This window comes from Eschrichtius robustus, chromosome 19 (genome assembly GCF_028021215.1).
Source record: "Eschrichtius robustus isolate mEscRob2 chromosome 19, mEscRob2.pri, whole genome shotgun sequence".
Lineage (NCBI taxonomy): Eukaryota > Metazoa > Chordata > Mammalia > Artiodactyla > Eschrichtiidae > Eschrichtius > Eschrichtius robustus.
Window position 1 is genome coordinate 65,350,036 of NC_090842.1, and position 27,097 is coordinate 65,377,132.

The window sequence follows — 27,097 nt, forward strand, 5'->3', positions numbered from 1 at the left end:
AGTAGGCAATTTTAGAATTTTGTGCACGTTTGGAAGCTTCTAGGTACCAATGAAAATAAATATTCCATTCATTTTGTTTAATTTTAGAACTGCAGTCCTCAAATTTAATCTTAAGGAAAACGAGTTCAGAGAGATGGAAGGTTACCCATAATGGCCACCGTAATCCTGGATTCCTTTTAGTTTGTTCAATGCACTTAGTAAAATTGTGCATGTGGACTTTTCATAGTTTTGAAACGTAAAACAGGCTGGACTCCCTGAAAGAAAGCTGCCCTCAAAACATTTAGATGAACAGGATCCCATTTCCTCAAGTTATCCTGGAATCGCAAGAAAAGTGCCACAGTTATAGCCCAGATTAAAAAAAAATTGAAAAAAAATTGTATCCCAGTGAGCTCAATCTCCAAAAGAAAACATTGGGCTTCCCTGGTGGCGCAGTGGTTGAGAATCTGCCTGCCAATGCAGGGGACACGGGTTCGAGCCCTGGTCTGGGAAGATCCCACATGCCGCGGAGCAACTGGGCCCGTGAGCCACAACTACTGAGCCTGCGCGTCTGGAGCCTGTGCTCCGCAACAAGAGAGGCCGCGATAGTGAGAGGCCCGCGCACCGCGATGAAGAGTGGCCCCCGCTTGCCGCAACTAGAGAAAGCCCTCGCACAGAAACGAAGACCCAACACAGACAAATAAATAAATAAGTGAAATTCTTTTAAAAAATACACTGCATTTTTTACAGCGATGGTTAGTGACAGCAATTATCACATGCTTTAGTCTTCCAGTCTCAGACCCCAGGTTTTGTCCCCGAGTCTCTGGAACCGAGAGAGAGCGTTGAGTTTGGCCTCTTGGCTGAATGAGTAATAGAAAAGTTGTTCTGTACGGTGTCAGTATGAAATGGCCCATTCTACCTAGGGAGAGTTTTGTATTTCTCATGCTAGTGTGTAATACAGAGGCAAGTCCAGCTCTTGTTTCCTTAAGCTACATAAATTAATTCTAACTGCAGGAGATTTTAAGGGATCCAACCACTGTCCCACAGCTACCACTTGCAGACCGTTTCCAACCACTGAATTGCTGTAGCATCACGAGCGGGACAATGCGAGCAACCTAGTGGCAAAAACAGCTTTTTATTGAAACCATTCTCAACTTGTTAAGAGGAAACGTCTTAGCTTCCGACGTAAGTATCACACACAACTGTTAAGCTTTTACACAAAACGGCTCAAGACAGTAAGTTAAAAAGATGACTTCCAAGACACGGAGAAGCACCGCCTCCTCCCGGCCTTCTGCCCCGCCCTCCGTAGGTCTGTGCGCGAAACTGGCTCCGTCGTCGCCCCTCCCCTCGCCCGTAGCGCCCCGCCCAGGCTCCGCCCCCGGAAGCCCGGCTTCTATCTCCACGCTGGGTTTTTTTTACCGAACCGGAAGTGGGGAGCGCGGAGAGAAGGTCGCGCAGAAGCCGGTAAGTTCCTCTTTCCTAGTGTAAGTCTGTGCCGCGTGGCCCACCCCCTCCCCCCGTTACTCCGTCCTCAGGGTCTCTGAGTCACTACGGACCTAAAATCCCAGCACCCGGCCCTCCGCCCCCAGTACATCCAGACGTCGCCGTTACGGGTCGGGTATCTTTTCACTTGGGTTTAAATTTGCTCCGAGGCTGGTCGCTGACCTTGGCTTTTCTGCCTTCGGTCCACGTAGACACTGCCTTTCGCTACATTTTCCTGCTTAAAACCCATTACTGGGGGGTGGGGGGCGAACCCATGGAGGCGGAACTACCGTAGTCACAATTCGCATTCAGATATACGATCTGTCAATACTAGAGCCAAAGGGAGGCAGAAAAGACCAAGTATGTCACAAAGCCAAACCTGCTTCCTGCTCCTTCTCTGCCTGCCTTTGGCTCTTAGGCCAAGTCTCCAACCACTGAGATGTTGTGGTGCCCCCTCCCTTATGTAGCTCAAATAAAAGCAGTAATAAACCACAACGCGCACACACACACACACACACACACACACCCATCCATTACTACCTCCGCTCCCCCCTCCCCCCCCCCCATGTAAAGCCCTCTTCCTTGAGGTGGATTCGTGCCCCCCAGCCTCACCCTCTCTGCCCCTGGAGGGCAGCGCCGGCCGCCCCGCTCTCGGAGAGGCCGCGTCCTCTTCCCCGGTCCTGGGGTTCTGGAGAGCCCGCCCCTCTCCGGAGACCCCCGTCCCTCCCTCCCCGCCCCTCTGTCCTCGCGTCTTCTCAGGCCGGTCCTTCTGCCACACAGGCCTCCCCTTCCTAGAGTCAGCCCTTCCCCTCACCCCGCGTAGGGGGACGTGACCTGGGCCAGACGTGTGACACCCAGTGTTCTTCTGTCCCAAATTCCACCCGATGGAAAATGGTCTTTTCCTGTAGGGGAGGTAGCAAGTGAATAAAAATAGAGAAGTAAATAAAAAAGCCGGATCTCCAGGGATTGGAGAGCAACATAGAGGCCCTGGATCAGCTATGGACGAGAGGTAACAACGGTGAGGCAATTCACAGAGAGAGTTGGGAGAGAGGATAGAAGAGTTTGAACCATGGCCTTCAAAGCAGCTTGGTGCTGGGAGACAAAGAGTACAACTAGTGATCAGAAGATCAGGGGAACAGAGAGAGCAGGAAGGAGGCCCAGCCTCCTGGGGCGCCGGAGAGTGGGAAGGAAGGGAGTGTAACAGGGACTGAAGGGGTGTAACTGGAGGGCAGAGAGGGAGCAGAGGTGGTGGGAAATAAGAGGCAGTAATACTTAGAGATTGTCGACTGAAAAAAAATGCACAACGTGAGAGTTGTGAGTTAAGCTCTGTTTCTGCAAAATGAGGACTATAGCCCAGGAGACCGCGTTTCACATAGCTCCGAGAAGCTGATTTTAGTGACAGGAGCATACATGCAGTCAAGCACCTCTTTTCCTGCAGAAGGTTGTTGCTAGTCTCATGAAGGTTACTGCTAGTCACGCAGAGCAGACGTCACCATGAAGGATTTTAGTGTTTTCCTAGATACGAGGAGATGCAATAATTGGGCTCATAAAATTTTCTAAAAATATCTAACTATCTGAAGACCTATTCTGCCAGTTTTTCCCAGAGCACAGAGTGCCTCTTTCCTGATGCCCACCCTGAACTCCTTTCATGGGGTGGTGAAGGTCAGCAGCTGCAGCAGGTCATGATTTCATCCTTATAGAGGTAGATGTCAAATGCCAGTTTGTAGTTGGGAAGATTTTGGGCAATCCGAAAGGTTGGGGAGAAACAGCTTCAAGAGGGAGAACAAGTTGCAGAGTCGGGGTGGGACAGGTGTGAGGGAAGAAATAGAGAGGAGGGCAGAAACAGCAGGAGAGCAGAGGGGAACAAAAGGAGAGGCAGAAACATGGAAAGAAATAGGGTGACAGATAAACGGAATGAAATGGAAACACAGTAGTGCAGGTAGGTGGTGGGAGCTGGATGCAGACGGATGGTGAGTTGTTTGGATGTGGATGATTAAGTCGTGATATATGATTTGTGGCTTTAGAATATAGTGAATTTAAACTCTGTTTAAATTATACATATGAGGATGAGAATTGCAAGGCTGTTGTCTACAAGACTTGTACATTTTGTAATTACTTGTAATTACAAAGAGAAGGTTCCTTTGCTCTGGCACATGAAAAATGGTCCTGGTTTTTTAAGTTGGAGGGATGATAAGGACGAACTCTGTCCACTGACCCTTCAGGCAACCTTTTCAGAATTCACTTCCACCTGGTTCTCCTCACTACATTCAGATCTTCTCAGAAAGGTCTCCTCTCTGGGCCTCACGGACCCCACTTACACCATGGAGACGTGAAACTAGACTAGAAACTCTGGAGTGTGAGCGGTCCCGACCCACAGAATGACTGGCCAGGTTAGGTGTGTGTCTGTGTGTGGCAGTTCTTCTTGGAGAGAGTGTCCGTTTTTTATTTAGAACCTGAATTTGGTCCCAGTGCTCCCAGAATGAAAAAGAAAAACACAGATTCTAGAACCGAAACAAGAACATATGCTCAGAGTAAAAGTTACCATAAGTCAGACATATATATTTCTCTGCATTCAGTGTAATTTGAAGAGAGTTTAGAGTTTATGTCCGTTCTGGCACTCAGACCTCCACTGGCTCTTATTTGCCCTCAGGACAAATCCCAACTCCTCACTGTGGCTACTCAGCCCTGTATCATCAGGGCCCTGCCGGTGTCTCCAGCCTCCTCCTGGGAGCTGACCCTTTTCTCATGGTTCACTCTGCCCTGGGCACTTTCACCTTTTCTCTGTTCCCCCCAATTTTTCTGTCTCAGATCTTAGTTCCTGCTCTTACCTTCTCCCTTTAAGTCACCATAGCACAGGCCCTTTGTCCCCCTTCAGGTCTAGACTCAGATGCCCTCCCATCCCCTCCTGACAGTCTCTTTCACGGTACCCAGGTTTTATTGCCTCTGTATCAATCACCCTTACCAGAAATGCCCGTCTCCATTGATTATTTGAAGTCTTTGCCGTTTTCCTTTCATTTAAAGGCTCACAGTGTTCCCCTTCTTTCCAGGATGGCTGCAGTATCTCACTGTGGGGATGTCTTTAGGTGCTGGGACTGTGGGTTGGGCTGAATAATCCTCAGGGAAAACCACGGGCACAGGGTAGCCCCTGCTACAGCCCCCTGGTGTTCCAGGCTGTGCACATCCGTGACCAGTTGCCACCTTGGACAGAAGCTTTGCCTTCCAGCAGTTCATCGGCTCAGAGTCAGGGTTGGTGATTTCACGGTGTAAGGGTGAACAGAAGGCTGGAAGCTAAGGGGGCATGCGGTGGCCCCCCTCAAAGAGCTAGGGTATCTTTTAATTACCGATGAGTGGGGAGACAGGAGACAAGAAGCTTGGGACCATCTGTCTTTGAGACTTCCTTACTGAATTCAAATGCCTTTGTAACTGCACTCTATAATGTCCCCAGTTGCTGGCAAGGTTTCCCAGGAGGGCCAACGTCTTGACCTTCATATTGAATGCCCAGTGTCCTTTGGGTGGCATCTTGTGAATATTCCTGTTGGAATGTGTTTTCTTTTTTTTTAATATAAATTTATTTATTTAATTTATTTATTAATAAATAAATGGCTGCATTGGGTCTTCGTTGCTGCACATGAGCTTTCTCTAGTTGTGGCGAGCGTGGGCTGCTCTTCGTTGTGGTGTGCGGGCTTCTCATTATGGTGGCTTCTCTTGTTGTGGAGCACGGGCTGTAGGCGCACAGGCTTCAGTAGTTGTGGCACACGGGGTCAGTAGTTGTGGCTCACAGGCTTAGTTGCTCCGCAGTGTGTGGGATCTTCCCGGACCAGGGCTCGAACCCGTGCTTTCCCCTGCATTGGCAGGCGGATTCTTGACCACTGCGCCACCGGGGAAGTCCTGGAATGTGTTTCTGAGAGGTCTTCGTGCCTTTTAGCCCTGTTTGCCTTTTAGCCCTGTCTGCCCATGAGTGCATGGGGGAGAGGCAGAACAATTGCAAAGTTGGAAGGGAGGCTGTAAGGGTCTGCTGGAGGGGTTGGGCAGCAAGTGGGGGCTTCAGAGTTCTCCCCATGAATTGTTTGTGCACCTGTCCCTTGTGGACTCAAGGGGTGTGTAGAACTGTTGGCAAGTGAAGTCTTCTTTCTGGATGGAGCACCTGGAATTGCGTTTATGGGTAGCTGTGGGGTGCATTGTGTGGTCTATGAAACCCACCTGCGGCTAGATATCAAAGGGAACATAATTGTTATAGTGAGGGAAGTATATGCACTCCAATGATCATTACTGCATTATTCACAGCAGCCAAGATGTAGAAGGAACCAAAATGTTCTCTGATAAATGAATGGATATAGAAAATTTATGTCTGCCATAAATTATGACATTATTATGACAGAAAAAGACACATATTTAATGTGGAAACTAAAAATGTGAAACTCATAGAGCCATAGAGTGTAAAGGGTGTTAGGAGTTGGATGGTGGGGTTAATGGGGAGATGTTGCTCAAAGGTTACAAAGGTCCAGTTGTGAAATTAGTAAGTTCAACATGTTCGTGTAATGCCCAGCATGCTGACGGTAGTTAATCACACTGTGTTTCTATATACTTGGAATTTGCTGGGAGAGTAACACTTAAGTGGTCTCACTACACGGAAGCAAAATGGTAATTGTGAGTTGACGGAAGTGTAAATTACTTTTTTGTGATAATTATTACAGAGTGTCTACATCTGTCAAATCATTGTATGCTTCATACATGTACCGTTGTTACTCATCAGTTATACCTCAGTTAAGCTGGAAAAGAAAAAGAAAGTGTGGGCTGTGCTGGGGTTGCCTCCTCTGAGCGCTGCTCAACCCAGGCTTCCCATTAGATCGATGAGGCTTTATGCATATACATGTTTTGTACCCTCTGACCAGGGATTCCCCTTCATGTAGTCAGTGTAGGGCCCAACCTCAATCATATTTAAGGTGCCCCAGGTGGTTCCAATCCGGATGCATCACTGAGCATCGTGACTCTGGGTCCCCCCGTTCCTGAGGGCTGAGGTCTGGGCTGAGGCTGAGGGGCTCTGCTCTGCGTGGGGATGGACCAGGGCTGGTCTGTGACCTGCAGGGGGTCGTTGGGTCCAGCTGAGGTGCCCGCTGCTGCTGTGTACGTGGGGGCCTCACCAGGAGGGGAGCCTGATCTGAAGGAAAGGGTGGGAAAACTCCCTTGTTGGTCTCTGTGTGGGAGTTTACTGTCCTGAGCCCCTCCTGGGACAGTGGGCAGCAGGGGACTGTCTGTTCCACATGCTGAGGGCTTCCCTGTGTGCGTGGTGGTGACTCAGGAAGGGGCTGTGTTGATTCTGAGCATTAAACAGCCTGTTTTCCACTTTCAGGATCGACCTCTAAACATTCATGTTGTCTAAGGAAGAAGCGCTTAAGAGGCGAAAGAGGAAAGAACTGGAGTCTGCAATGGCTCTTTCTCAGGTAAAGTCATATTCTGATTGGATTCTCAGTCAGTCCTTCCTGAAATGCCCTTCTTTGGACTCGCTAACCTCTGACTCTGAAGTATCCTGCCTGACACCTGTACATTCACACTCACCCGGGTCCTTCCCTCAGGGCCTGTCGTCTCCACTTAGATCCCATCTCCCCATGACCCAGTGACCTGGAACTTGTGAAGAGGCTCCGCTGGGTGTAGTCCTGGGCTGGGCTTCACCCCCATGGATTTAGTCGGGGTGTCAATGCTATTGGGCAGCAGCAGTTGCTTAGGGGCCCCATCTGGATGCACTGTCTGCTCTCTGTAAACCAGGATCTAGATGGTGCACCTGAAAGTCGGGTATTAATGTGCACAACACCTGGTAAAATCTGGAAATCAGGCCAACTAAGGGTAATTTGTTCTGACTTATTCGAAGGCAATTGAAGCTAAGTGAGCAAGTCACTGACTAAATCTTAACGACTGGGAATGGAATGGGAAGGTCAGAACTAGACATCAGTGATAGAGGGTGTTTTATTCCATCCTGGAATTTAAACTATGAAATCAACCTAAACCTCTGACCGTTGGAAAGTCTTTTTTTTTTTTTTTTTAATTAATTAATTAATTAATTTATGGTTGTGTTGTGTCTTCGTTTCTGTGCGAGGGCTTTCTCCAGTTGTGGCAAGCGGGGGCCGCTCTTCATCGCGGTGCGCGGGCCTCTCACCATCGCGGCCTCTCTTGTTGTGGAGCACAGGCTCCAGACGCGCAGGCTCAGTAATTGTGGCTCACGGGCCCAGCTGCTCCGCGGCATGTGGGATCCTCCCAGACCAGGGCTCGAACCCGTGTCCCCTGCATTGGCAGGCGGATTCCCAACCACTGCGCCACCAGGGAAGCCCTGGAAATTCTTTATATCACTTTCATCACCTCCATTCCTGAGAGGTTGTCTTTTTACTCTGTGGATTGTATCTTTTGACACACAGTATTTACCTTTGATGCAGGTTAGGGACCAGCTGTATTTTTTTGCTTGTAGATATCTAGTTTCTCAGCACCGTTTGTTATTGAGACTGTTCTTTCCCATTTGTTTAGTCTTGGCACCCTTTTCTATACATTTTCCATATATTCCAGGGATTGTTTGAGTTTTCTCATCTGTTCCATTGGCTTATGTATCTGCGTTTATGCCAGTACCACATCATCTTGATTACTTTGTAATCTGTTTTGAAATCTAAAACTGATGGGCTTGGTCGATGGCCGTGATCTTCAGGTCCAAGTGCTTCCAGCCCTGGCCCCGCCCCGGACAAGGGTGGCTACCCGCTGGATCACTTCGGTGAATGTAAAAGCTTTAAAGAGAATTTCGTGAAGTGTCTCCAGGGCAATAGTTTTGACAATACTTTGCAGAAATGAAACAAAACAATATATTTAGAATGTAGGATGGAGAGGCAACTGATGTTACAAGAACCCCTGGAAAAACTGGAATTTGGAGATTTGCTTGTTTGTTTTGTTTTCTCTTCTTTTTGGCCATGCAACGTGGCATGCGGGATCTTTGTTCCCTGACTAGGCAACGAACCTTCATCCCCTGCAGTGGAAGCACTGAGTCTTAACCACTGGACCACCAGGAGGTCCTGGGGTCTGGAGATTTGCTAGATGGAAAATCAGAGAGAAAAACTGAACCTTGATGGGAAGAAGACTGCAGGACAGTGTGGGATCATCTGGATGACGTCGCCGCCCTGATGACCTTGCCACTCCAAGGGCGTGATTGTAGGTACTGTGACTCAGGAAGGGGCTTTGCGGATGCCGGAGAGATGCCGCTGAAATCAAGACAGACACCCCACCCTGGTAATGGCTCGTCTTCTAAGAATCCCCAAAGGATTTTGGAAAACCATTGTCCCTTTTAGATTCCCATTTTCCCCCAGGTGTGTTAGGTTTTCTCATTAAGTCCTAGTGTGTGACAGGGCTCCCAGGGAGGTAAGGTGCCAGGTGACATCTGCGTAGTGAGTGGAACTTTGGGCTCCCGTGTGGTGCTGGATTCACATCACAGGCTCTGTGTCTTTTCAGCGCTCATGTGCTAAATGTTCACGATTAGCGGTCTGTTACGTAGACAGAGATTGTCAGGAAAACTTTTCGTAGCAGATGGTTTCCTCTTCGTACTCATAAATACATACGCCCTTTATTTCTTTCTGGGGGAGTGGATGCTGCACTGCACAGCATGTGGAATCTTAGTTCCTCGACCGGGGCTCGAACCCGTGCCCCCTGCGGTGGAAGCATGGAGTCCTAACCACTGGACCGCCAGGAAAGTCCCTGACCTTTATTTCTTTTTTTCTTTTCTTTTCTTTTCTTTTTTTTTTTTTTTTTTAACAAAAATAGAGGACACGTTCAGAAGTGGGAAATGGTCTGGCTTTTGAGATATCTGACTTCTTGCTTTTTTTCTGGTGATGCCCGAGCACCAGGTATCTTTCTAACCAAGTGTCATTTTCTGATTTGTATCACACTATGTTTGTAAAACTGGGTGTTTAATTTCAAGAACTCATTTGTTGTAACTGAGAAAAAAAATGAAAATAAAAATGACTGACTCTATCTTCTTTTTCAAGAGTATTTTGGATATTTGGGGTCCCTTGAGATTCCCTGTTAATTTTATTTTATTTTATTTTTGTAATTTTAAAATTTTTCAATAAATTTATTTACTTATTTTTGGCTGCGTTGGGTCTTTGTTGCTGCACGCGGGCTTTCTCTAGTTGTGGTGAGTGGGGGCTACTCTTCATTGCGGTGCACTCCCTGTTAATTATAGCATGATTTTTTCTATTCCTACAAAAATTGCCCTTGAAATTTTGATAGGGATTCCATTGAATCTGTAGGACACTTTGGGTAATTTGGTCATTTTAAGAATATTAAAATTGGACTTCCCTGGTGGCGCAGTGGTTAAGAATCTGCCTCCCAATGCAGGGGACACAGGTTCGAGCCCTGGTCTGGGAAGATCCCACATGCCGCAGAGCAACTAAGTCCGTGCGCCACAACTACAGAGCCTGCGCTCTAGAGCCCACGTGCTGTAACTACTGAGCCTGCGCTCTAGAGCCCACGTGCTGCAACTACTGAAGCCCGCACGCCTAGAGCCTGTGCTCCGCAAGGAGACAAGCCACCACAATGAGAAGCCCGCGCACCACAACGAAGAGGAGCCCCCACTCGCTGCAACCAGAGAAAGCCCGTGCACAGCAACAAAGACCCAACACAGCCAAAAATAAATAACTAAATAAATTAATTAATTAAAAAAAAATTAAAATTGGAATATTCCAATCCACGAGTACAGGGTGTGTTTCTATTTATTTGTATCTCCATGAACTTCTTTTAGAACGTTTAGTAGTTTTCAGTGTACAAGTCTTTCAACTCCTTGGCTCATTTTTCCCTAAGTGTTCTATAGGACTATTCTCTAATTTTCTGTTGACATTGTCCATTGTGTATAGAAGTGCAACTGATTTTTGCGTGCTGATTCTTTATGCTGCAAGTTTTCTAAAGTTGTTTTTTGAAGAAATAGTTTTCTCGTGAGATCTTTTTGGTTTGTGCCTACAAAACCTTGTCACCTACAGAATAAGAAAATGGTACTTTTTCCACGTGGATAACTTTGAGTTTTTGTTTTTTGTCTTACTGTTCTAGATAGGGCGTTTAGTATTTTCTTGAACAGTAGTGCAGAGCGTGCATCTGCCTGTTTTGTTGTTGTAAAGATTTAGTAGCGTGGACTTCCCCTGTAGTACAGCTTACACTGCCTGTTATAAATTTTGATATGGTTTTTTTTTGTGTGTTTGGTTTTTTGTTTTTTTTTAAAATTGATTGATTGATTGATTGATTGATTGATAGATAGCTGTGCTGGGTCTTCGTTGCTGTGCCCGGGCTCTCTCCAGTTGCAGCAAGTGGGGGCTACTCCTCGTTGCCGTGCGTGGGCCTCTCACTGTGGTGGCTTCTCTTTGTTGTGGAGCATGGGCTCTAGGCATGCGGGCTCAGTAGTTGTGGCACGTGGGCTCAGTTGCTCCGTGGCATGTGGGATCTTCCTGGACCAGGGCTTGAACCTGTGTCCCCTGCATTGGCAGGCAGATTCCCAACCACTGCACCACCAGGGAAGTCCTGGCATGGTTTTTGTTTTGTTTTGTTTTTTGGCCCTGCTGCGAGGCATGTGGGATCTTAGTTCCTCAACTAGAGATGGAACCCGTGACTCTGTGGAAGCACAGAGTCTTAACCACTGGACCACTGGGGAAGTCCCTGGTATGTTGAATTTTTAAAAATAATTAATTAATTTATTTTTGGCTGCATTGGGTCTTTGTTGCTGCCTGCGGGCTTTCTCTAGTTGCAGTGAGCGGGGGCTACTCTTCGTTGCGGTGCGCGGGCTTCTCATTGCAGTGGCTTCTCCTTGCAGAGCACGGGCTCTAGCCGTGTGGGTTTCAGTAGTTGTGGCTCACGGGCTCTAGAGTGCAGGCTCAGTAGTTGTGGCACACAGGCTTAGTTGCTCCGCAGCATGTGGGATCTTCCCGGACCAGGGCTCGAACCTGTGCCCCCTGCATTGGCAGGCAGATTCTTAACCACTGTGCCACCGGGGAAGCTCTCTTGTAGTGTCTTTGACTGGCATTGGTAGTAGAGTAATTCTGGCCTCATAGAGTTTGAAACTGTTCCTTTTTCTTCATTTTTTGAGGGAATAGTTTAAGTAAATTTGTTCTTAATGGTTTTGAAATGTTGTCTTGAATTCTGAAGTGAATATATCTGGCTTTCCTTTGTTGAATTGTTTTTGATTAGTGATTCCATCTCCTTTCCAGTTACTTGTTTGTACAGGTTTTAATTTCTTCATGGTTCTGTCTTGGTAGTTAATGTTTCTCTAGGAATTTATTCATTTCTTCTAGTTTATCCAATACTTAGGGATAGAATTGTCATAGTATCTTCTTCTAATTTTCTTGATTTCTGTTGAATCAGTTGAGATTATTTGTAATGTCCGCTCTTTCATTTCTGATTTCAGTAATTTGAGTCTTCGCTCTTTTGTTAGTTATTCTAGATATGGGTTTGTCAGTTTTGTTATTCTCTTCAAATAACCAACTTGTGGTGTTGTGATTTTATGTAGTTTTTTTCCCCTATTTTATTGATCTCTAATCTAATTCTTTTTTCTACCTTCTGCTAGCTTATGCATATTTTGTACTTGTAAGATCTTTTATTTTGTTTTGGGTTTTTTTTTTTGAAATTGGTTTTCATACACTTGATAAACCACACCTTTTCTGTGTACTTTTAACATTTTCTCTTTCCCTTACTTATTGAAATTTAATTAATATATATCATTGTATAAATTTAAGGTGTATAGTGTGAACTTCTCTTGCAAAATAAGTACCTCAGTGGGGTCTGTACTACATTCACCTGTGACGTAATTACAATTTTTTTATGTGTCTTGGGAACATGTAAGGTCTACTATCTTATTGACTTTCAAGCATATAGTATAGTGTTGATAACTCTAAGTACCATGGTGTACATTAAATTTCTAGAACTTTCAACTCACAGCAGGAAATGTATTCCTTTGACTAATATCTCCCCATTCTACCAAGTCCCAGGATTTGATAACCACTATTTTTGTCTATGTTGCTCTTTGGTTCTTTTTTTTTTTTTTTTCTTTTTTTTCTTTTTACACATGAGTTACAACATTCAGTACTATCTATTCATTCTCTGTAAATTATTTTACGGAGCATATAACCTCATTGTCCCTCTGTGTTGTTAAAAATAGCAGGATTTTTTTCTTCTTCCTGGGTAAATGATACTACATTCCGTGTATCTGCTAGATTTTTTTCATTTGATATCTTCCCAATAGTGTAATTTCTGCACTATATAATAACTTTGTTCTTTTTAAAATCGTTTGAAGAAGTTTTATCCTATTTGATTTTTTGTATCTGTATGTTTGTGTATGGGATAAATTTATCCATCTCCATTCGATGGCCTCTTCCAACTTACCTTCAGGTTTCAGGTAACAACATCTTACACATCTCCCGGAATATTATGTGTGTTCTTTGTGAATATATGCATGGAAATGGGACTTATGGAGTATTCAGTATGATACCTTACACAGCAAATAATGTAATAAGTGTAAACCTGCTTTGTCTGTACAACATCCTATTCTTTCCCCTTTAAAATCTCTTTCATTTCTGTCCCATATCAATAGTATAATTCTCACAGTTAAAAAATGGAACAGTATAATGTTACTTGCTAAGCCAGTTCTTCTTTTCTTTTAGGAAAAAAGTTCATTCACTCATATATGAAATGAAAAGCAGTGATACCCCCATGTTTATTATTCCCTGTGTCCAATCAGTCCCTTTATCAGTCCTGGTCTTTCTTTATATGGTCCCTTGATGCAGATAGAAACGCTGTCCTTTTTAGTGTTTCTCAAAAAGTTTACGTCATGGTTGTGAAGTTTCATAACTCTGTTTGATAAAAGTCTTAATTTTGGTGTAATACCGTATATTCAACATGAAACATTTACTCATGCATTGTAATGAACAGTATGTCTATGGTGCTTTTTAATTTGTAGATATCTGTCATATACATGTGATAAAGAAATTACAAGTAAAATCAAACACAGATATAGGAGAAGTATTCCAAACAGTGGTGTTGGGAAGACATGGAAGTTGTGAAATCAAACTTTTTTTTTTTTAAATTTTTTAATTTATTATTTATTTATTATTTTTATTTTTGGCTGTGTTGGGTCTTCGTTTCTGTGTGAGGGCTTTCTCCAGTTGCGGCGAGTGGGGGCCACTCTTCATCGCGGTGCACAGTCCTCTCACTATCGCGGCCTCTCTTGTTGCGGAGCAGAGGCTCCAGACGCTCAGGCTCAGTAGTTGTGGCTCACGGGCCCAGTTGCTCCGTGGCATGTGGGATCCTCCCAGACCAGGGCTCGAACCCGTGTCCCCTGCATTGGCAGGCAGATTCTCAACCACTGCGCCACCAGGGAAGCCCCTGAAATCAAACATTTTTACCTGCAGGAGAATATGTATGATTTTGGGTGTCAGTGGAGAGATGATGAAAGAAATTACAAAAATATCCCTGCATTCCATAACAAAGATGTCACTAATGGAAGAAGTCGATATGTTGAAAGGGATGCAGGGAAGAAGCCTATTGGAAATAGGCTTGCGTTAAGCTTTCATGATGAACTGCATATTTTTAAAAGTGAACAGAAAATTGATGAGTTTAATCAAGCTGATAAGAGTATCAACAGTAGTGCCTCATTTTCACCATGTCAAGAAATTTCTCCTCCTGTCCCAACCACAATTTGTAATATATATGGGGGTGATTTTATGCATCCTTTAATATTGACACAAGACAGAAAGCCCAGAGGGAAAGACCTTACAAATGTAATGAGTTTGGGACAGCTTTTCATCTTGGGTCATACCTCAATAGACATCACATAACTCATAGAGAAGAGAAATTACATGAATGTGATTTATGTGGGAAGGACTTTAGTCGAAATTCAGGCCTCGTCATTCATCAAAGAATTCATACTAGAGAGAAACCTTACAGATGTAATGAGTGTGGGAAAACCTTTCATCGCAGCTCACACCTCAGGAGACATCAGTTAGCTCATACAGGAGAGAAAGTACATGAATGTGATTTATGTGGGAAGGTCTGTAGTCGAAATTCAGGCCTTGTAATTCATCAAAGAATTCATGCTGTAGAGAAACCTTACAAATGTAACGAGTGTGGCAAGGTCTTTAATCAGAAGGGAAAGCTTGCAGTTCATCATTCATACTGGAGAGAAGCCTTAGAAATGTAATGCGTGTTGCAAAGTCTTTAGACATAAACAACATCTACGGATTCATCAGAGAACACGAAATGGATAGAAACCTTTCAAATACTGTTAGTGTGGCAAGGTCTTCAGTCACAATTCACACCTTACAAGTCACTGGAGAATACATTTTGTAAAGAAGGCTTTCATATGGAGTGTGGCGAAGCCTTTACTCAGGTCTCGACCCCCACTGAATGCTTTTTGCATTCAGCCTCAATTACTGTGAGATATTTTATAATTAAAAGAAACCTTCCAAGTATAATGACTCTCTAAATGTGTCTCAACCCTAACTCTAACCTTATGACCCACCAGGGTATTCATTACTGGAGAGAAAGTAATGTTACGAATTGGACAAACCTTTATTTGGAGCTCACATCTCACCAGTCAATCTTCAGGCACTCCGTAATGAGCATAACATTACAGAGGTTCTCCATCTTCAAACTTTTTTTTTTAAACACTCCTTAAAACGTGCTCCCCGTTCTGGACTATGCAGTATATGAATATTTCTTCACGTCCTTTTTTTTTTTAAATTATTTATTTATTTATTCATTTATTTATGGCTGTGTTAGGTCTTCGTTGCTGTGCACGGGCTTCTCATTGTGGTGGCTTCTCTTGTTGTGGAGCACGGGCTCTAGGCACACGGGTTTCAGTAGTTGTGGCACAAGGGCTCAGTAGTTGTGGCTCGCGGGCTCTAGAGCGCAGGCTCAGTAGTTGTGGCGCATGGGCCTAGTTGCTCCGCGTCATGTGGGATCTTCCCAGATCAGGGCTCGAACCCGTGTCCCCTGCATTGGGAGGCAGATTCTCAACCACTGTGCCACCAGGGAAGTCCCCTTCATGTCCTTTTTTGTGTCTAAATAAATGTCATGACATGCATCTTGATTTACATGATGGTAAAATAGGGGTATAGTAAGCATATACAAAATATTAACAAAATTTTAAAATCATACAGTGTCTCTTTTGTCCTTTCTGTGCTCAGTGCAGTAATTTTAAAGGATCAATATTCATGAGTTTTCTCTTTAAAATGAACACTATACAATGGGAACATTTTTGCTTGATAGATAAACTGGAAATTTCATATATTCCCCTTTAAAACATTTTTTTTTAAAATTTTTGCTAGTTTGTACTTGTGACCATTCAGTGGAGTAGGATGGAACCCCACCCGGAGTTTGGTTTGGTTAGTGAGACTGATACTAACATGTCTTGGATAATTAGCTCAGTTATTGTTTACTAATTTAGATTCACTACATCCTGAATAGGTCCTCACTGTAGGATTACATGAAGACCTACCATCAGGTTGGTCTGCATAGGAAGAGTTTTAACATAATACCCAGCTCATCCATGTATGTGGATTGTCTATATGCCCAATGCAATTGACAATTCAGGTGTAGTTCTCTTTCCCAGGTCACAGAAAACAGAAGACCCTTCAGAATCACTTCAGTAAAGAGTAGCTTCTGACTTACCAGCTTATTTCTGTGATAGGGGGATGAATTTTACATGCCTGAGTCCTCCAGTCTCAGACCCCAGGTCTTGTCCCTGATTCTCTGGAGTTGAGTTTGGCCTCGTGCTTGAATGTGAATAGAAACAGAAAAGGTGATCTGTAGGATGAGAGTATGATGTGAAATAGCCCTTACTACTCTGGGTAAGTTTTGTATTTGTCGTGCTAGTTTCTAATACAGAGACAAGAACAGCTATTATTTCTTTAAACTGCATAAATTGATTCAAATTGTAGAAAATGTTTCTGGATCTAACCGCTGCCCCACTGCAAACACTTGGAGACCCAAGTTTCCAGGCCTGTGAATTGTTTGAGCCTCAGGATCCGGACATGCGAGCAACCGGCTATAAAAACGGCTTTTTATTGAAACCATTTTCATCTTAATCGGAAACATCTTAGTTTTCGAAGTGCTGGAATAACTGGCCCACACAATTTTAAGCTTTCACTTTAAAGCTGTTACAGATAGTCACTTAAAGTAAGCAGGTCAAGGTACAGGGAAGCAGCTTCACCAGCCGCCCTCCCTGGCTCTTTTCTCCCACCTGGGCTCCTTCCTCACCCCGCCCCTCAACAGTAGCACGGTCCAGGTACAGCCCGTCAAGCCCTGCCTGTTCCCTTCAGGCACACTTCCCTCCAGAAGCAGAAACAATACACGGCGAGGTCACTCTGCAGAGTATATGTTTCTCTTTACTGGTGGGACCCTGTGCTGTGCTGTCCCCCTTATTCAGTCCTCAGGGTGTTGGGCGTGACTGTAGACCTGATATCCCAGCACCCGGCCCTCTGCCTGCCAAATCCTCAGATCCCCATTACAAGTCATGTATCTTTTTATTTGGGTTTGAAATCGCGCTGAGGCTGCCCTCTTCCCTTCGCTTCTCTGCCTTTGGTCCACGGACAGCCTTTTGTGACATTTTCCATCGTAAAACCCTTTACTACCAGTAATTGTGAATGGAACAATTAATCAAAAGAATCAAAATAGTATTTATATGTGTATGATTCACATTTAACTGCTGCCATTACATTTTGCTGTAGTTTAATTCTGAATTAATTAAAATGAGTATCCTGTTTTAATTAATGAAATTCAGTCCGTTTTCATAACCCTGGGTGAATCATGTTTCTTTGGCCAGCACAGTTTTGTTCCACCTCAGTGCTTTATAACAGAAGCACCATTAGGCTCTTAGGGTTGAAAGAATCTGTAACAATTTCTTTCCGTGGTGGAATCAAACAACATACAGTTTACGAATTATATATTCATAATTTGTACCCAACTTACTCTCTGTAAACTCTGCTCCAGAATATGCGGGTATAATGAAAATACCATAGGAGTGCATTTAAGGCTCTGCCTTCTATTAAAGTACAAAAATTGAACCAAGTAAATTGGGTTTCTTGAGTGCTTCACGAATTGGGGTGCATCCCATTTAAAACCGAGCAGGACCCAGAGGGCCTCCTGGACATGGAAGCCTTTCCGTGTCTCCTGTTTCCTGTTTGTAGGGAATAGGCTTCAGCCTCCATGATCTTCCCGGAGTTTCAAAGGGCAGGTGGAAACAGTTGCTAATCAGGATACAGAGACAAAAGAAGGGCAGTCAAATAATAGTGCATCCTTGGGATAGGATCCTGCTTCTGCCTCAAGGGATACACATAACAATATCTTAGAGCTTTTCTGCAGAACAAAATTTGATGAAGCATTCTTCATTCCAGAAACGTCAGGAGATCACCTGAGGCCAGATTAAAGGAAGCAGGCCCTGCACACACCCTGATACTTATCAACAACCCTGCCCTTGAACCAGTGCTATAAAACTCCTCACCATATCCCCCTCCCCCGCCTCCGGTTGGGACACACAGTTTTGAAGGGCATGAGCCTGCTGTGTCCCCCTTTGGTTGGCAAAGCAGTAAAGCTGTTTTTTTCTACTTCACTCAAAGCTCTGTCTCTGAGATTTGATTTGGGACCGTTGCGCAGAGGCTGAGTTTTCGGCATCACGTCTAGATGATAAAGTGGTGGTCAAAGCTGTACAAGCTGGAAAGCTTTTATAGGTAGAAGCTAGGCAGCATAAGAATTTTATTGCGAAGACCCAGCAATCCCAATACTGGGCATATACCCAGAGAAAACCATAATTCAACAAGACACATGCACCCCAATGTTCATTGCAGCACTATTTACAATAGCCAGGTCATGGAAGCAACCTAAATGCCCATCAACAGACGAATGGATAAAGAAGATGTGCTACATATGTACAATGGAGTATTAGCCATAAAAAGGAACGAAATTGGGTTATTTGTAGAGACGTGGTTGGACCTAGAGACTGTCATACAGAGTGAAGTAAGTCAGAAAGAGAAAAATATCATATATTAATGCATATATGTGGAATCTAGAAAAAGGGTACAGATGAACCGGTTTGCAAGACAGAAATAGAGACAGATGCAGAGAACAAACATGGACACCAAGGGGGGAAGGGGGGGGTGGTGGTGGGATGAATTGGGAGATTGGGATTGACATATATATACTAATATGTATAAAATGGGTAACTAATAAGAACTTGCTGTATAAAAAATAAATAAAATGAAGTTCAAAAAAAAATAGATGCAAATGACAGCATACTATGCACACTGTTTTATACTTAAATTTTTCATTAGTATATATCTTGGAGATAATTCCAGGACATATAATTTAAAAAATATTTTTATTGCAAAGAGAAGAAAAATTTTTTCGTCGAGATTACATTTTTCTGGGGGAGGTATGGTAAAGGTCTTATCCTGTTGTTTACCTCAGTGGTATCATTCATGAAATTCCAGAGTGTTTGGTTTAAGGTCACATTCCTGGGAGGGGTGTAACTGCAATAAAGTCTTGTTTTGCTGTCTTTGGGGCAAATGGCCACTTCGGGACTGTTTTATTTTTTTCAACACTCCCTAAAACCTGTTCCCCATTCATGAATATGCAGTACATGGCATGCACCTTGATTTACATTATGGGAAAATAGGAATGTAGTAAGCACATGCGAAATATTAGAAAATTTTAAAATCATACGATCTCTTATGCTTGAATCGCTCAGGGAACTAATTCGAAAATATCGATGTTCATGAGTTTTAAAAGCGAACAATATACAAGAGGAACTTTTTCCTTCGAGAGATAAAGTAGAAATTTCATAATTCACTACCCAAACATTCTTTATTTTTGGTAATGTGCACTTGTAACCATTCACTGGAATAGGGTGGAACCCCATCCAAAGTTTTGTTTCGTCATTGAGGCTGGTGCTAACATTTAAGTGTTATGTGAATATTTGTTACATACTTCAGCTCTCTAGGGGGCAGGGGAGACTTCCAAGGTGTTTTAAAATGGTTTGAGAGAACAGGGAATGGTGACTGGCTTGGTGTGTTAATGTGATTACCAGGTGAGGCTTGATGGAGGATACACTTACAGTTTGAACTTTCAGTTTGTATCACAGGACGGAGCCATCAGGCTTCTTTATCAGCTTGCCCACATAGGCTGGATAGGAAGAGGTTGTGACTTATTCGATGTCGGTAGTGAAACATCAAAAACTGGAGTCAGATTGTTTAACTAAATGCAATATTTACTCTTGAACCTCCTGATTTCTTGGTTAGGACACACCATGCGCTTCTTCATGCTAATAATTTTATTACATTTTTTTTTTCTTCTGCAGCAGACATATTGTTCAATTGGGTTGTTGAAAATGCTTGTAAAATACTATTTTAAAAAATTGGCTAAATACGTTTACCCTGTTTAATAAAAATTAATGTGTGGAACTGTTTATTGGATAGTATAACTAGGCAATTTAGTAGAAGAGCAATTATCCAAGGGCTATTAAAATTTTAATTTCAAATAATGTTACTAAGCAATATGTTACATGGTTTATTTTCTACTGTAATACATTTTTGTTTTTTTATTTTTCTAAAAATATTTATTCATTTGGTTGTGCTGAGTGTTAGCTGAGGCACGGAGGATCTTCGTTGCGGCATGCGGGATCTTTTAGCTGTGGTACGCAGGTTCTTAGTTGCAGCATGTGGACTCTTAGTTGCAGCCTGCATGCGGGATCTAGTTCCCTGATCAGGGATCGAACCCGGGCCCCCTGCATTGGGAGTGCAGAGTCTTAACCACTGGACCACCAGGGAAGTCCCTGTTTTTTTTTGTTTTTTTTTTTAACATCTTTATTGGAGTATAATTGCTTTACAATGGTGTGTTAGTTTCTGCTTTATAACAAAGTGAATCAGCTATACATATACATATATCCCCATATCTCTTCCCTCTTGCGTCTCCCTCCCACCCTCCCTATCCCACCCCTCTAGGTGGTCACACAAAGCACCGAGCTGATCTCCCTGTGCTATGCGGCTGCTTCCCACTAGCTATCTATTTTACATTTGGTAGTGTATATATGTCCAGGCCACTCTCTCACTTTGTCCCAACTTACCCTTCCCACTCCCCGTGTCCTCAAGTCCATTCTCTAGTAGGTCTGCGTCTTTATTCCCGTCCTGCACTTAGGTTCTTCAGAACCATTTTTTTTTTTTTTTTAGATTCCATATATATGCGTTAGCATACGGTATTTTTCTCTTTCTGACTTACTTCACTCTGTATGACAGACTCTCGATCCATCCACCTCACTACAAATAACTCAGTTTCGTTTCTTTTTATGCCTGAGTAACTGTTGTTTTTTTGTAAATACACTTTTTCCTTAGCATTATTTTTTCCTTCCAGACATATTCCATTTTTTAAAAATGTATTGCTTTTTTGAAAAATAAATTTATTTTATTTATTGATTTATTTTTGGCTGCGTTGGGTCTTTGTTGCTGCCCGCAGGCTTTCTCTAGTTGTGGCGAGCGGGGCTACTCTTCATTGCGGTGCGCGGGCTTCTCATTGCAGTGGCTTCTCTTGTTGCAGAGCACCGGCTCTAGGCTCACGGGCTCAGTAGTTGTGGCTCGTGCGCTCTAGAGCGCAGGCTCAGTAGTTCTGGCACCTGGGCTTTGTTGCTCCGCTACATGTGGGATCTTCCCGGAGCAGGGATCAAACCTGTGTCCCCTGCATTGGCAGGCGGATTCTTAACTACTGTGCCACCAGTTAGTCCACATCCTCCATTTTTACGTCAAGGGATGTATAAATCAGTGAGTTGTTTTCCGATTCTTGTGACATGAATACGTACATAACTCAGTGAGTTATATAAAGTAGGTGCACTATAAACATGATAAAAGAGCATTCCTCTAGGCGATCAATTTAATGAAAGAACTGGAATGGGGAGATGGTGAGACGAAATGTTTTAATTTGGGAATTGGTATGGTAAAGTGCTTGAAAATCAAGATTGTGGAAATGAACAAGGATGCAGGGAACTGAATGAGATTATAAGGATGAATAAGATAGAAGGACCCCACAATTCCAAGTATAGTTTGTGACAATGAGACAGTCTCCATTGCCAAAATGCCTGGAAGCCATTCTGCCACTTCTCAGTGGATGGTATTCATATTCAGGGCCAGTGCATTTTGCAGAGAAAATAAGATTTGTGCTACGTATATATAGCGTGACTACTGACACCCAATATCCTTCACTTAGAACTTGATCCTGAGCAAAAAGAAAATATTTTCTTTGGAAAAGTGATCTTCAGTCTGATTTATATTATATTTTGTCATTATCCCACTTCAGGTAAGAGTTATTGTTATTAAGGGTTTATGCCTAATAACTTACTAAATTTTCATCTCTCAGAAAAGCACTGATATTTATTCTCATTTCACAAATGAAGGATTTTAGGACAAACACAGATTTAGACCCATTCATTTGCATCCCAGCAAGTGGCAGAATCGGGAATTGAATCCAGGTTGTCTGGTTTCAGTGACAAATTGCTTAATTATGTTGCTACACTAACAAGACTAATTATTTCTATCCTTCCACAACTCAACATCTGTACTTAATTTGTTAGTATCTGTTGACTCTTTTAAATGACTTAACTGCAAATATAATTGTGGTTATGGTAATGTTCTATAACATCTATACAGGCATACCTCATTTTAGTGCCCTTTATTTTATTTTTTAAATTATTTTTTTATTTTTGGCTGCGTTGGGTCTTCTTTGCTGTGCGTGGGCTTTCTCTAGTTGTGGCGAGCGTGGGCTACTCTTTGTTGCGGTGTACCAGCTTCTCATTGCGGTGGCTTCTCTTGTGGAGCATGGACTCTAGGTGTGCAGGCTTCAGTAGTTGCAGCACGCGGGCTCAGTAGTTGCATCACGCGGGCTCTAGAGCCCATGGGCTTCCTTAGCTGTAGCTCATGGGGTCTAGAGCGCAGGCTCAGTAGTCGTGGCACACGAGCTTAGTTGTTCTCCAGCATGTGGAATCTTCCCGGAACAGGGATCGAACCGGTGTCTGCTGCGTTGGTAGGTGGATTCTTAAGCACTGCGCCACCAGGGAAGTCCCTGCCCTTTATTTTATTGTGCTGCAGAGATACTGTGGTTTTTTTTTACAAATTGAAGGTTTGTGGCCACGGTGGGTGGAGAAAGTCTTTGGCACCATTTTTCCAACAACATTTGGTCACTTTGTGTCTCTGTGTCACATTTTGGTTATTCTCACAATATTTCAAACTTTTCCTTTGTTAATATATCTTATGTTGTGTCTGACCAGTGATCTTTTTTTTTAATACTTATTTATTTCTTTATTTGGCTGGGCTGGGTCTTAGTTGCTGCACCCGGGATCTTTTTAGTTGCGGCCTCCACCTCTTTGCCCACAGAAATTAAATGCTGCTGGTCAGGTAAGATGCCCCCAGGGCTTTCACGAAGGTCTGCATCTCTACGTCTACTAGACCAACTCCTTGAAGAGAAAGCAGAAATGATGTTTATTTTAGTTAATGTATTTAAACTTGTTTTAGACATAATCCTCTTGCACACTTTATAGTCTACAGAATAACTTTTATATGCACTGTGAATATAAAAAATTGGAGTGACCCACTTTATTGTTAAGTTTGATCTATTGAGGTGCTCTGGAACCGAATTTGCAATATCTCCAAACTATGTGTGTAGATTTATTTCATAGGCAAATATTACCAAAGAATGAGTATTTAAATAAGATGCAGGTACACTGATTATCACATAATTCTACAAGAAAAAGTATACAAGATGAAGTTGTACTTATTGAGGAAAAATGGCTCACAATTATGATGGATAGAAAAGACACATTTTCGGGCTTCCCTGGTGGCGCAGTGGTTGAGAATTTGCCTGCTAATGCAGGGGACACGGGTTCGAGCCCTGGTCTGGGAAGATCCCACATGCCGCGGAGCAACTAGGCCCGTGAGCCACAACTACTGAGCCTGCGCATCTGGAGCCTGTGCTCCACAACAAGAGAGGCCACGATAGTGAGAGGCCTGTGCACCGCGATGAAGAGTGGCCCCCACTTGCCGCAACTAGAGAAAGCCCTCGCACAGAAACGAAGACCCAACGCAGCCAAAAATAAATAAATAAATAAAATATTTAAAAGACACAGATAACAAAACTTATGGCAGCTAAAGCAATATTTAGAGGAAAACTTACAGCTATAATATAAAAAAAAAAAAGAAAAAAAAAAGGACACATTTTCCCTTTAGGCAGGAACAAGTGTAAAACGATACCAGCTTCTGAAATTATTGCACAATATTGTGGCTAGCTAAGGTGACTTAGTCCTCCAGTCTCAGACCCCAGGTCTGGTCCCTGAGTCTCTGGAACCGAGCAGAGTGTTGAGTCAATCAGGAACAGAAACAGAATATCCGTTTTTGGTTTTGGTTCCTATGTTTTATTCTAGAACTCATACAGAATATTCCAGGTAATTGAGGTTTTTTAAAAAATAATTTTTATTTTATTTATTTGGCTGTGCTGTGTCTTAGTTGCGGTATGTGGGATCTTTTAGCTGCAGCATGTGGGATCTAGTTCCCTGACCAGAAATTGAACCCGGGCCCCCTGTATTGGGAGTGGAGAGTCTTAGCCACTGGACCACCAGGGAAGTTCCCAGATAATTGCCTTTTAATCCTCATCTTCCTCCTCTTCATCTTGATTAATCTGGAAGTAATGCAATTTGAAACTTTCTTTGGTGATAGCACCTACCTAACCTACGTAACCAATCTCGGAGATTAGTCTTCTTCAGATATTTTTTGGTGAGATATTTCAAATACCTTTTGGAAAAAGACACCTCAGAAGTTGCGGTAATCTTGCTTTTGCTTCTTTTGATTGTTACAACGCCTCCACTAAGATTCCCAGCTTTTCCGTTCAGTTTGATTCTCTCCTGAAGAACCTGCTCAAAATTGGCAGCATCCGTGATTACATCTTGTACAGGATGGGTACAGTCAAGAGTAAACTTCAGGATCTGCTTCTTTTGGTTTTTTAATTGCCCCCCACAAGCTTTTTCAGGGGCTCCAAGGCTGCCGCGGAGGCTGAAAGGTCAGAATATCCGTTCTTTAGGGTTTCAGTATGAAATAGACCATTCTACATAGCTAGAGTTTTTTTTTAATGCACATTCTCGTTTGTAATACAAAGAAAAATCCAGTTTTTATTTCCTTAAAGTGCTTATATTAATTGTAACTGCAGGAAATGTTCCAGGCTCCAATCACCGCCCCACAGCTACCACTTGGAGACCCAAGTTTCCAGAGCTCTGAATTGCTTCAGCCTCACTAGCGGGACGTATTTAATCTGTTTTTAACGTGAGAGGAATCTTCTTAGTTTTTGCAAAACCGGCCTATACAATTGTACGCTTTTACCTTAAAAGTATTATGGACAGTTAACTAAACAGGTCAAGGTAGGGGAACCCCGGCCCCTGCGCCGCACTCCCGCGCTCTCTCCGCAGACCTGCACTCTCCCCGCCCCGCCCCTCGCACGTAGCGCTCCGCCCAGGCCCCGCCCCGGAAGCCCCGCCTCTTCTCTCTGCGTGTCCGCGGTTTCCTACGGAAGTAGAAGCGGTGAGCGCGAGGTGAACGTCGTGCGGCTGACCGTAAGTTTTTTCTTCGTAGTGTGTATGTGCCGCGCGGTCCCCCTTACTCCATCCTCGGGGTCTCGGAGTCACTATGGACGTAAAATCACAGCAGCCGGCCCTCCACCCCAAGTAAATCCAGACGTCGCCGTCACAGGACGGGTGTCTTTTCCTTTGGGTTTGAATTCGCTCTGAGGCTGGTCCCTGACCTTGGCTTTTTTACCTTGTCCACGTAGACACCGCCTTTCGCAACATTTCCCTGCATCAAACCTGTTAATGTCTCGCCCTCGCCGTGTAAAGTCCTCTTCCGCGAGGTGGATTCGCGCCCTCAGCCTCGCCCTCTCGGCCCCTGGAGGGCAGCGCCGGCCGCCCCGCTCCCGGAGAGGCCGTGTCCTCTCCCCGGTCCTGCGGTTCTGGAGAGCTCGCCCCTCTCCTGAGACCCCCTCCCTCCCTCCCTCCCCGCCCCTCTGTCCTCGCGTCTCCTCACGCAGGTGCTTTGCCCCGCAGGCCTCTCCTTCCTAGTCAGCTCTTCCTTTCACCCCGCGTAGGGGGAGGTGACCTGGGCCAGCCGTGTGACACCCAGTGTATGTCTGTTCCCAGGTTCCACCCCGCTGGAAAATAGTCTCTTCCGGTAGGGCGGCATCTTATTCAGTCACCATCCCTGTAAATTCGTGGGCGAGGGGGATCAGGAGAAGCAGAGACAGAGCGACTGGGAGAGAAGCAGAAAAACTGAGGAGGAGGAAGGAATGAGAGAGAACCGATGGGATAGTAACATAGGGAGAGGGGCCTTGTATCACCGGCAGGAGGGAGGCACTTCACACAGGGAGTGGGCGGAGAGCGTAGGAGTTGCAACCATGCCCTTCAGAGGACCGTGGTGCTGGGAGAGAAAGAGAGGAAAACTAGTGACTAGAAGAGCAGAAGAGAGAAAGCAGAAAGGAGGCATAGCCACCTGGGGTGCCAGAGAGTGCAGACTAAGGCATTGTAGCAGTTACAGAAAGGATGTAACCTGGAGATCGGAGAGGGAGCTGAGTTTGGGAATAAAGATGGAGAAATACATGGATATTTAGGACAATCATACAGGTTGGGGAGAAAGCAGCAAGAAGGGGAAGTAGTCGCAGAATGAGGCAGGACAAGGGTGAGGGAGAAATAGGGGAGAAACAGCAGGAGAGTAGAGGGGAACAAAAAGACAGAGATGAAATAGGAGACAGATAAGCAGAATGAAATGGAAACACATAGTGGTGCAGGTAGAGGTGAGAAACTGGGTCCAGATGGGCGGTGAGCTGTTTGGATACGGATGATTATGTTGTGATATGTTGATTTGTAGCTTTAGAATCTAATGAATTAAAATTTATTTGCTTAAATTAGACAGATGAGGATGGGAAGTGCAAAAAGTGAAAGGTTTGTGTATTTTGTAAGTATTTGTAAGAGAAGATAACTTCCATTTGCAGTTCCTGTTCGGCCAAGACGCAGTGACTTGACCCAGACAGTTGTGGGTCACCCCCTTCCATTTTCCTGGCATGAGGTAGAGGAGAGGCGAGAGACTAGTGGCACAAGAAATGACTAGCTTTGTCACCACGTGGCGCCTCTTTAAAGGAACATTAAAAGTTTTGGGTTTTGTAATGAATTTTCTTCTTTCTTTCTGGTTTCTTTACGTTTAATTCTTTGTGTAGCTTGGAATAAATCTTAGTCCATTCAATTTCTACTTTCCTGCGGGTAATTATTAACTTCTGGAATAAGTTTGGTTCCCTTAGGTAGTCTACTCATGTCATTCTTTTCTAAATAAGGTAAATCCTCAATTTTTGAAAAACTTCGACACCAGCATTTTTAGATTAAAAATAATTCACAAATTATTTCTTTTTATTGATTCAGGTTTATACGAGGCCTGAGTGCTTTTCCTCTTCATCTTATATATTGGAAAACTTCTTTGATAACTAGTAAATAATTTTAGACTGTTTTGATGAGTATTTGGTAAAGATGTCGTTGGTCTTTTACATTAACAGTCAAAACCTAATTTAACCGGTTAGT

At 43.8% G+C, this 27,097-nt stretch overlaps 1 protein-coding gene across 1 annotated transcript in view; it reads left to right on the forward strand.

Annotated features, from left to right (window-relative positions):
• The first annotated feature begins 1,363 nt into the window (after positions 1-1,363).
• The window catches only part of LOC137753018 (zinc finger protein 836-like), a 37,806-nt gene continuing 12,072 nt past the window's right edge, over positions 1,364-27,097 (forward strand). The window contains exons 1-2 of the mRNA XM_068527974.1: positions 1,364-1,440; positions 6,809-6,899. Of these exons, the coding sequence (XP_068384075.1) occupies positions 6,828-6,899 (72 nt within the window). The 5' untranslated portion in view covers positions 1,364-1,440; positions 6,809-6,827. The remainder of the gene's footprint in view (positions 1,441-6,808; positions 6,900-27,097) is intronic.